Source organism: Eurosta solidaginis, chromosome 1, assembly GCF_040869045.1.
Source record: "Eurosta solidaginis isolate ZX-2024a chromosome 1, ASM4086904v1, whole genome shotgun sequence".
NCBI lineage: Eukaryota > Metazoa > Arthropoda > Insecta > Diptera > Tephritidae > Eurosta > Eurosta solidaginis.
In genome coordinates this window covers 253,368,660-253,380,863 of record NC_090319.1, presented here as the reverse complement: position 1 = coordinate 253,380,863, position 12,204 = coordinate 253,368,660, and the positions used below count along the sequence as shown (strand labels likewise).

General features: G+C 35.8%; 1 protein-coding gene across 2 annotated transcripts in view; it reads left to right on the top strand.

Moving 5' to 3' along the window:
* heph (polypyrimidine tract-binding protein 1 heph) overlaps nt 1-12,204 on the top strand; it is a 973,663-nt gene that overhangs the window by 141,396 nt on the left and 820,063 nt on the right. For both annotated transcript variants that reach the window (XM_067760373.1, XM_067760374.1), the window contains exon 4: nt 4,999-5,028. In XM_067760373.1, the coding sequence (XP_067616474.1) occupies nt 4,999-5,028 (30 nt within the window). The remainder of the gene's footprint in view (nt 1-4,998; nt 5,029-12,204) is intronic.

The window sequence follows — 12,204 nt, the reverse complement described above, 5'->3', positions numbered from 1 at the left end:
TTTACGTAAAGCTGCAAAGGAAAATTCCCTGAGAAAATTTCGTGAAATCGCAAAAACAAGGTCTGCGAAAAGGTTTCAAAATCGCATAACATCGAACACAGTCTCAAAGTGATATATTTACTTATAAACTAAAGAACTATTGTTGAACTTTATTTGATCACTGTAACAATAAAAAAATTAAAAATTACTTAATTTAGTTTGACAAAATGTATGTTCTGTTACAACCCGAAATATCCTCCTGAGTTTTGGTCAGTACATGAACACACTTCTTCGGAAACAGAAACCTTTCCTAGAACGCAAAACCGTGTCGAAACGTGGCATTGACGTTTAAAAGTAGTTTTTGGAAGAAGCAATTCGTAATTTTACAATCTTGTTTTGAAGAGAAAGTGAAGAAATAATAAGAAACCAAAACAAGAAATGTAATTAAAAAAAAAAAAAAAAAAACACATTCGAAGAACTGTTAGAAAAAGTAAAGAAGTAAGTCAGTTAATTAAGTTCTTGAGAAAAATTGCAAAAAATATGGCAATTTAGTAAACCAGTTATTGTTATTATAACATATTGTATATGGAATAAAAGTTTATTTTGTTAAATCTAAAAACACAGGATATGACTTGTTATATATTTTGCTAAGTAAAACTCATATTCGAAGTGTAGTTTAAGCCATACGTCCACGTTTAATCTGCCTCAAAAACCGAATTTCATAAGAAAACAATGCAGACATTTTTTAATTTTGAAGAGTCCAATTTTGTAATACAGAATAATGACACGATGGCCAAAAATTTCGCACAATCATACATATGTATGTGGATGTATGATTGTTTTCAATATACTCTATGAGAATTCTTTGTGCATCGAGTGAGTCCGAGAACCAAAAATACAAAGAGGAAAAAATTAACCAAAATCTTCTCAAAGTAATTTTAGTTTTATTTAAAAAAAATTTAAGCAAAAAATAGAAAAATTTATTTGTTGGGAATGCAAGATAAAAAAAAAAAAAATAAAAAATTAACGAACCAAGCGCGTGAGAACATACGAGGAGCAATGCACAGCATTCCTCTTACAGCCACCTAACTGCCCATATATTTGATGGCTCAATCGCCATTGATTCAGATTCGCATTCAGGTGTAGGATTGTTAGAAAGCATCCATAAGAATATATGAACATTTTCCCTTCTATTGAAGTAAATAAAATCAATGAAATAAATGCTCTGTAGTGAGATAGTAGTTGTAACAACAAATAATCCAGTTTTACGGCGGTATAAAGTGCTGCTAAAACTATGGGCTAAATTGGGAAGATACATTTTAAGTTAAATTCGAAATATTTTTTTGTTGTATATTTCTGGGCTTGTTAGTAATTTTTACCACCTTTTTTTTGTTCAAGAATCTTCATGACAAATCTGGTAACATATTCTTACTCAATCAAACTGAAACTTTCCGAATCGAACGGAATAATACAAGTGAAGGAAGAGACATATTGGCAGTGTTAGGGGCTTAGAATATACCCGCGGTAGGTATGCCTGTCGTAAAAGGCGACTAAAATACCGGATTTAAGGGGTTTGTATAGCACAGCCCTTTCAGGTTGCCACCGCAATACATAGCTTCTCCAAACCCAATTGCGAATCATGTTCCATTAACAGCCGAGGCTCTGGCGACCCCGAACTCCTCATTGATCTAGAGGGGGGGGGGGGGGGGGCAAAGGACCATCAACTCGATAACACTCCCCAAGGCCTTCGGGGAGTGTCCTTATCGCTACAACAACAACAACAACATATTAGCAGGCTCTCGCCTTCTCACATTAGCTCACCACTTAAAGGGTGTTACAGAGGATACTTCGCCGCAAGCGACCGGAAGTAGTGAGCTACTTGAACCGCGTGCAAAAGAATCGTTCTGGCCATTCCCAGTTGACTGAGGGTCCGAAGCTTTATCCACTTCCGTGGACTTCACACATTGCTCCACCTTCCAGTAAAGTTCCCTCTCGGCTAGGCCATGTTATGCAAACAAAAGATGACGATCCGGTTAAAAAAGTATTTTTATCGGCACCCACCTATGGAAGCAGCGCTCGGCCCTAACTCCGCTGGAAAGGCCAGGTGGAAAACGATTTAAATTCAATTGGTTTGACAAATTGGCGCCAGTTAGCAGACCGAAGAAGCGATTGGCGCACCTTGTTGGACGGTCATAACCGTGCCTTGTTGAACGACCATAAACGTTTAAACGGTTAAGCGCAAGTTAAGTAGGAGAAAAGTAAACACACCTCAGTGTCTTTTAATCTTTATACCTTTGTGTTGTTTTTCTGATGAGAGGTGTTTCAAGCTTCAAATTTCACCACATGCATAGATTACCGTCTTGTTCACATAAGAAGGGTTTCGTCATTGCTGCTTCATTTTAATAGCTTCAAATCGCTGCTATGACTAATGGCATCGGAGATGTCCTCGTGGTGCTGCGATCAGCGCCTTGACATTCAACCTTTTTCCTTTTAACCACTTCTGATTACTTCATTTAAGCCAACCAGTTTTCTTCGACAGTCTCTATATATGATTAGTATTTGTTTTTGGTTTTGCATTTACCTTTACAGTTGTTGTTTTAAACGACAAAGTATTCCCCGGATATAAGACAGTCCGATCCTGTTCCAGCACTTCCTGGTAGAACCCAGACTACCATTGTACCGATTTTTTTTTGACCCCGCAAACGGCGAGGTTTGTGCATTTTAGTCGCATCTTACGACAGGCGTACCTACCATACATTTCGGTCCTCGTTTACGTATCCAGTCTTGTCTTGCTTTTGTCTTCAATTGTTTATTTAGCCTTCGTTTCCTTGGTTTTTTCCTGCCTTTGTTTCTGTTTTTGTCCCTGTCTTAGTCTTGGTCTTGGTCTTTTTTCATATTTGCCTCCCCTTTTCCTTCATGCTCGTCTTATTCGATATATTTATTTTGGCTTTCTTTTCTTCGCAATCGTTCTTATATATTTCAATTTCTCTAACGAATTAAGAGAACATAAGCCTGTATTTGATAGTTTTTTCGAAGCGAATAAAATTGATGAGTTTTATGTCGACTCCGAACGGCATCTGCAAGACCAGCTTTTCATATAAATCAACACGGAGTGCTTCCCAATTATTTTTCGAATTGATCAATTTTTTTCAAAGTTTTTGATGCTACTTTGAGTTGAACCCAAGACTTTCGGTGTGGGCGGCCGCCTTAGTAGTATCACTAATAATTATTGAATTCCAAGAAAAAAACTTAAACTTGATGGTAAAGATGTACGTACGTAGTGTAGACGTATGATACTTAGAAATGTTTTCGCAATAAATTTATTGCCAATACGAGTAACACATATGAATACGTGATCAGTTCGATATTTCAGAAATTCAGAGAAAATACCCATGCATCAGAAGCAAATAACCAACATTTTAATAGAAGACCTTCTTGCCAATGAAGAACAATAAAGCAGTGACACTTACGCGGTAAAAATTCACAATCTTTGTTTTCTCTAAGTTTTCTAAATATTGGTTTATAACTAACCGCATTCGTTTCGGTATAAAGTTTTCTTTACAATAAAAATTCTTCCTCAATATTGATTATAAGACCTCATTCATGTATTTAACTTCGCACTGCTTCTATCAAATTCATCTCCATAATTTTCTTTTCTCATCAATTTTAATTTCAATATCACCGCCAACGCTTCGCAGTGGGTAAACCTCAGCGGTTTGCTTTTATTACCTAGTCGCCCAATGTTCCTGCTCTCTCTGGGTTTATGAATCGATTATGAATTATTTGATTTACAATAATGACTTAGGAGACTGTGCTCTAACTGCGCGCTCGTGCTTGGGAAAATACGTACATATTTAAACGCAAGCCACCCTCATCACGTGCATACGACACACGTGCATACATATCTGTATGTATGTATATCTGTACGTATATGTTTCACGTGTTTATGTATCTTACGTAAGAATCCTTTTTTTTTGTGTTTGCCAAAAGTCAGATCAAGTCAATGTGTCACTGGCCGTTATATACTATATTTGGCAATTCGTTTGCTTCTGGTTGAATTGAACGTAGAAAAATGATAAATTGTTTTTCTTATTTGTGTTATGGTTTTGCAATCTATTTTTTTAGATTCCTTTGTGCAGATGGTGGAAGTCGAAAAGGAAATGTATTATATAAGATTGGTTTATAGAAAAGTAATGCATTTATTGCCTTTGTAAGGGACCGCAGCTATAAATTTGAACGGAGCATAATAAGATTAATTCATGACACAAATTTGATAGCTCTGATTTATACAAAGTTACAAAATTTTCATTATTAAAATTCAATTCAGTAGAATCTTACCAAATCTAAATTTTTCTTAGTTAAAATATTTTTTAACAAACACATATGCATGTATGCACATACATATATACATGCAACTTGTATGGTTTCAGTCATATATTACAGCGAGTTATACCTACAAGCCAAAATTAGAATCCATTTCAGGAGCTATAATAAATTGTTAAAATGCTTAGGTTTAAAGCTTAACTAGGTTGTTTCAAGTCTCCGTAATTCAAACAGAAAATTCACTAGGAAAATATTCAAACAATTCGTCAAGTGGCATACTTGTTGTAAAATCAAAGTTCGTGCATTGTCGCCATGGTTTCAAATAGCAATTCTGTCACGAGATTTCCAAACTAGGTTCTATGACCGACCTCGAAATATTTTAAAACAAACATAGGTGATAGCATTTAAATTCCAGCTACATGTTTTTTACTTCCCTGTTAAATATATCGCATACCTTGATTAATAAGGAGCTAACTTAAAAATCTTAAATTTCAAAGTTATGGTTCAATATTTACCTGTACTGTATTGTAGCGAGAAAAGACATCGTAAAAAATGCAAATTCGATTGCCCCAAAAGATTTTTTGAGGAAATCGCTGTTTTAATCTTTGTGTGCGATATATATATGTAAGAATGTATTTATAAGTACACTATTTTTCTTTTGTACAATAACTTCTTTTTTATTTCTTTACTTTTCAGGTAAGTGCTATCGCCGACGAGAAAGAAAACGTAAGTTGGATTAATGTAAAAAGTTTCAGCATCTTATCTTCTTGTCAATTCAACGTGTGTTCAGTATATAGAAAGCATTGGTTCCTAAAGCTTATCAAAAAACCGAAGTTCCAAATTTTCTTTAAAAATCATGCACAATTTTTTCTGCTTTTATAATTCAAAAACCAATATCAATTATCAGGACTTTCATTATGCGTTCAGCTTCGTCTCCACATTGAAAGATTTGCAGTAGTAGTATAAGCGTTGAATTCAGGAGAAAAAATCTCAAATCTCAACGGCTATAAAGGTTAGAAGCCCCTTTCTTTGCTTGAGCCTGAATTTCCTCATATATGGATTTGATATCCTCAAATAAACCAATTTACCACTTTTGCTAGGAATGCTCAATAAAGGTAATTTGTTCTATTAGAAAGCAATACACTTCCCACCTTCTGATGAATACGGCTAAGCCATAGGCTAGTGGAAACGATTTGTCTTCGACGCAATCCTCAGGGGAGAGAATATCTAATCGGCTTAAGCGATTTCGTTAGAATGGCCGGACCACGTTTTCATAATCCTTGAAGGCTCTGAATATGTTCTACACCCAAAGCCCTTTAATTTCAGTGCTTAACACCTAACGTGTGTGCTACATTTATTATTATTATTATTATTATTTTTTTTTTCAATATTGCACAACTCATGTGTACGAGCATTGAATTTAATGAGCATTTATTTCCCTCAAGTGTGTGTGCTGTGCATGTATGTGTAAATACGAACCCTGCAATTGGGCTAGTTACTTATATCGTTACAATATATGAAAATCAGTCTTTATAAAATGACGAAAGTAAGGCTGCCTTTTGTTGCAAATTTTTTGCACGACATCTGCTAAACCCACTATGGCTCAAGGTTCATAGTGTACCAACATTCATACTACAGGTAGAAGTATGCACTTACGAAGTTTCAGCTTTTATCAAATGACGAAGGTGTGGCAGACACGGGCTCTTGCTCTAATATCTTTTTTAGTATTTTTCGAATTCTCCAACTTCTTAAATTTGTTTACGTAGATTTCGTTAAATAGTTCTTTCAGAGTTTTTTACATAAACGAAAATAATTAAAGGCGAAAATAACTGAATTTTTTTTTTAATTCTACTGCTCTTCTCACAAACATACATATCACAACATATATGTACATACATATAACATATGTTTGCACTACTCGCTAGCAATTGATTAATCGCTTTTATATCATTGAACAATTAAGCACTTCCTCAATGTCATCAGTATCGAATAGCCATACAATGTCAATTCAAAGAATCCAAGAACGAAAAGTATCTATTGAACATACAAGTATTACATAAGTATATTGCCCATTCTATCATGTCAGCATCCATGCATTCATTGATTCATTTGATAGTCGGTTGATTTGTTCATTCAACCTGCAATTAAGTGCTCCAACAAGCACACAAAGTGTACAGTAAAAATGATAAGACGAAAAATCCTTGTATCTACTTTTTTTAGAATCGCGAAGATATTAGTATACATGTATGTATGTACATATTACACTGGGCCGATTTATTAACCGATATCGCGCCATCGATTTTTCGATAGGATTTGGGCTCAGGAAAACAAAGTTCCACTACGCATACCCAAAAAAATAATTTTCGAGCCTGCGACATTTTTTTTGTTGTTTTTTTTTTTTTTTGATTTTTAGGGTTTTTTCAATTTTTTTTAGTTGGTCATAAAACCTTAAAAAAAAAAATTTCGCAGGCTGGAAAATAATTTTTTTGGGTATGCGCAGTGGAACTTTTTTTCCTGGGCCCGAATCCTATCGAAAAATCGATGGCGCGATATCGGTTAACTTTCGTCCATACAAATCGACCCAGGTTAGTACATATTAGGGCGGGTCGATTTAAAAATCGCTCATTGCTCTGTGAAAATCGTATTCTAGGGATCAAAATAAGAAGGAACCATACCTCTAAAACGAACTCTGATGTCCCCCCCTTTGGGTCGAACTTTTGGGTAGGGGCAATCTCAATTCTACCTGCTGTGTCTTGTGGTGGCTTAAAAAAAACAACACAAGCAATTTTACGATCTGCAATTGTGTCACAGTGATACCTTCATTTTTTAAAACGGTTCAATAAAAAACCCACACAACTATGTTTACGACATGCAAATGCATCACAGTGATGCCTTGGTTTTAAAAGGGGGTTGTAAAAACGCTAATTTCTAATAATTTTTTCTAATTTTTTTCTATTACTAAGTTAAATTCATTTTTTCATTTACATATGTTCTGACTAAATAAATTTCTAAAGAGAAAAATAAACTCCAAAAAGAAAAAAACATAGGCATTTCAAAGTGGGATTTTTCAAAATTTGCCCCTACGACCCAAAGGGGGGGCATCAGAATTCGTTTTAGAGGTATGGTTCCTTTGGCAAAGTTTCTTATTTTGATCCCTAGAATATGATTTTCACAGAGCAATGGGCGATTTTTTTGCCTCCCCTCAAATCGACCCGGCCTAGTACATATGTATAATACTTATGTACACATTTTTTTGTTAAAGAGCAATGCCTTGAAATCTTAAGTGGCCTGGAAATATATATTTTTTTTTTTTTTTAGTAAGGGATGGAACTATTTTTACCAATATATTGCTATTGGAAACTCCGAATCTACATATGCATATATGAGCTAGAGATAATTGTTCCAATTCTGTCCTCTGGCAGAGCTTTCAACTGACGCTTTTAAAATTGCGATGTCCTACGAAACGCGTTCTGAACTGGCACAGTCGTAGGTAGTTCTGAGATAGTCACACCCATTTGTTGATTGATTTAAATATGCATATAAGCTCAGACTTAAGAGTGGCTGGAAACTGTCGCGCTGTGTATCAGATAAGCCCCAGGTTGGAGATAGTTATTAAACGTGTAGTGCGGCTTTGTTCGACTGTCTCCAATATTCGCTGCACGGAAGGGTTTAAAATCCTATAGGTGGCACACAAATCGTGATATCTAAAAAATTGTCTCAGTAATTTCTAGGTGAGATAAATACTTGGAACTCGGAACGTGGATTCGGTTTAAATGGCAATGAAACATATTGGAGGAATAAATATGCTAATGGAACGAGTTTTTAGCCTGGACAACGATACAGCATGAAGGAACAATTTCCGATGGATGGCAATGAATGAAAGATCAAAATCTTGGCTTTCTGAGTCATGTTAGTAGAATGAAAGGAGATGCCCCTGGCTATTAAGTATTTCTTTCGGCGCCCGTGTTTAGAAGTAGAGACCTCCACTGAGTTGCGAGAGACAGATGTGGCGGATGTTTGGAAAACTTTTGAAAATTTTGGAATCTTGCTATAGATTTATAAATAACTTTCCGGTGAGATAGCGACCCGAGCTCGGTGACAATCTCTATATATAAATGTGAAACTCTGTACGGAGTCGGAGGATAACCTCTAAACTCCACCCCCGAACAACGCGAAAATGTACTCAGTTCTATATTTTGCCTCAGAATGTTAATAGGCATGGTTTTTTCAAAAAAATATCAGGAAGTGTTGGAAAGTGACTAGATGATTATTTGTGAATCTTTTTTTTTGGCGCAGTGGACCAAGGATCGACCTATTCCAAAAAATCAACTTATGGTGCGATTCTCTTAAAATTCGGCAGAGGGGTACTTTGGAAAAGATAATACGACTGGACCGATTTTGATGATTTGAGGATGCTTTATATTTACAATTTGGTCCGTTCTTTTTTTTTTTTCTCCGGAAAAAGAACCAGGACCGACGCACTAAAAAAACAATTTATAGTCCATTTGCTTGAAGTATGGTACCGGCGTACTTCCTTGACTAGCTACTTATTTGGGAAACTTTTATTTCCGGAAATTGTACCAGTGACCGTTCTATTCGAAACACTCTTATTAATAGAGCGATTTGCTAAAAGTTTAGTACAGGGTTTCCTCTTCGACAAGCTTAGTATCTGTGGCCTTTTCTTTCTAGCACGAACACCAAGATTCTAGCAATTTGTTTGAAATTTATTATTTAGGCAGCCTTTCGAATAGGGTAATCTTATATACATATAAACTCTAATACAAAATCAGTTCGGAACTTTATCACAGAAGATCGTAGATAGTTTGTAAAAGGATTTCAGTTCCATATGTTAAATCATTTCTTAGATATAGACCAAAACATGGACCAGGGCTTTATTGTGTTTTCACAATATGGATAACGAATTGAATGTGCTAATGATGGAGAAAGTGCATGGGAAAATAAGAAAGAGAAGAAGGAAAGGAGATGGCGAAAAATAGGGGGAGGTTGAGAAAAGAAAGCGGAAATAGAGGAGAGAAAAAACGAGAAAGTCAAAGGGAGAAAATACTAAGGAAAGACAAGGATCAAACATGTAGAGAAAAGGAAGAGGCAAGAAGATACACTTTTCTTTGCAGCTAAGAAATGCTAAGAAGCTAAGAAATGCCACTGTTAACTAGGAGAGTAGAAACATCGCAGGGATATTATCGGACAGAAGAACGTTGCAATCATTTGTCTATACCTTGGTCAGGGCCAAGTCTGCGTGTACTGATGCAATCGTATGAATTTATGAGAAAATTTTGCGTGCAATTGACTGTTGCAAATGGAATACTGTCATGCTTCGGCATCACTACTGCAGTAAATTTTGTGTCAGCGAATGTTTTGTGTCAGCGAACGAGGCAAGACTTCTGCAATTTGTCTGGAGATGAACGAGAAGTTTGAATATACTCTATATTGATACTGTGTTTTGTCTACTAACATATTGTATGTATCTTTTGCCAGCTGATACATATCTATCGAAAAGCTAATTTCAATTTTACGGGATAGTCTGAAGAAAACTTAAGCATAACATGCCATCTGGATCAACCGATCGAAAGTCTTTAGCTTTTATTTGGTCACTTCATATTATATCTGAAGTGTGAACATCCCACCATATCTGGGAATCGCCATTAGCGAAGATATTGGGGGCTGCAAGTAGAAATGGTAACTGACACACTTTTACTAGTAGGCATTTAACAAGGGAGTCGTCATCGTTGTAAAGTTTTAAGTTTTTAGTTGTTTTCAATATAAAATTTGATGAAATAATAGTATATCCGACGAATATGAGACCTGGTGAATTGCCAAATATAGTAAGTATATCATATATCTTTGTAACTTTGATATTGATACATCGGTATGTGATGTTTTTTAGAGGGAAACAGTATTTCGCTACAAATGTAAACATTTTCATTCGAACGTCATTTTGTCTTTTAAAGCGTTAGGAACTCGTTTCTCACACCACCCCATTACGACGTGTGGCATTCGGAGTTGTTTTCGAACGTATATTGAATATCGAATTAAAGATAATTAAAAACGGATTCCTTATAAGCTGAAATCTTACATGTTGACTAACTCACTTTTTTTTACTTTTAAATTTTCAACCAAATTTTAAAAATCTATGAATAACACTTTTACATTTCGCAATGCAAATGCGATCTCTGTCAGAAAAGCAATCATCCGAAGAATAAACCGAAGTGCAAATGTTTGGTAAGTAATAAGGGGGATTGGCTTTATCTTGCAAGGTGCGCGGATTGGTTATATCATACGACAAGTATCCGTAGGTTTGAGCAATCGAATCCAGCAATCCATGCATTCCGTGCACTGTCTGCAAGAAATCCCGCTATTGTGTTTTTTTCACAACACATAATACACGCAAAACTATATGCAATCCGTGCAGTTGATGTTATACTCAAACCTTAGTATATTTTTCGTGTAACGAATTGCAGGAAATGAAAATGCAACCCTTCTTCAATGATTTTCCGCCCAATCATCCCATTTCACTTACGAAAAAATTTAGCAATTGATTTTCTGGACTTTTTGTGATATTTTCCTATTTTCCATGCCAATATTTTGGCGCTTGTTACTGATGCATGATTTAACTCTACAATGGGGTGTTCGCGTAGTATTACATATTATATAAACAATCCGTGCACTGTGCAAGCCAAAGTGAATTCCCCTATTGTATGATGACCTCGTCTCTTTTAAGTTTTCAGATATAAAAGCGCATGTAGTGATTAAATTGTGTGTTGGCATTCATTTGATCAATTTATTTTCGCTGTCAATCATCTGACAGTATTTTAATAGCCTTACTATTTTAAATATAAAGACACCTTATAAAAAATTGCATATCATAAATACATACATATGGCAGCAGTCTATCAATCGCTCTGCTAAATGGCTTCTTAAGATGCAGTTTACAAAAATGCTTGTGCCTTGCGACAGACATAGTAAATTTAAAGTAGGAAAATGCTTCGCTCCATTTGGTTCTGATGTGTCGCGTGATTTAGAAAGATGAACAGCTCTTCAATCATTTTTATAAAAAAATAAACTTGGCATTTGCCTGTTTGGCAAAGCTTCACGTTTCAGGGGGCTGATGCACCGATACTACCTTACAACTACCGCATGACCGACAAAAGACAACCGAACGGCAGCCAACTTACTCATGAGGTATTGCTAAATTATTTAATTTGCCGCAAGAAAATCATAAGACATTCGTTGTGCCAAACCATTGGCAGCAAAAGAGTTCTTCTATTAAATAAATAAAATTTTCATTAAGAAGTGAGCTTCTTAATGTGTTGTGTACTGCTTCGCACATGATTTGCGGCTTTCTCTGCGGTTTGCTTGAGGATTTGCGGTGTTGCTATGGGGAGTGCAGGGGAGAGGGTTGCGCACCACATACGCTATACCCACCTGTGGTATGCAACGTCACGCCACGCCATCGTAATTCTGCACGCGTATACAATATACATCATTTCCTAAATATTTGGACGCTGTAGCAGCGGTAATTACTTTGCAGCTAGCTCGTTGCTACTTTCAAAATCGACCCTGATGAGCACTGAACAAAATAAAAAGCGCCTAACCGCAATGCAGGATGTAGGTTAGTTTTTATACCTTTCATGAAAATGAAATGATTTATTAAGTTTGTAGCGAATCTCAAAAATGTAAGTTCTTAAAGCCGAAGATGTAGACCCGCCAATAAGTGTACCGAAATGATCAGAAAAAAGATCTGAGTTGATTTAGGCATGTCCGCCTGTCTATCTTTTGTTTTAGCGCAAACTAGTCTCTCAGTTTTTGAGATTTCGTTATGGAATTTTTTCAGCTGGTACATTTTAGTGTCGGATCTGACCGAATTAGGCCACTATAGCATAT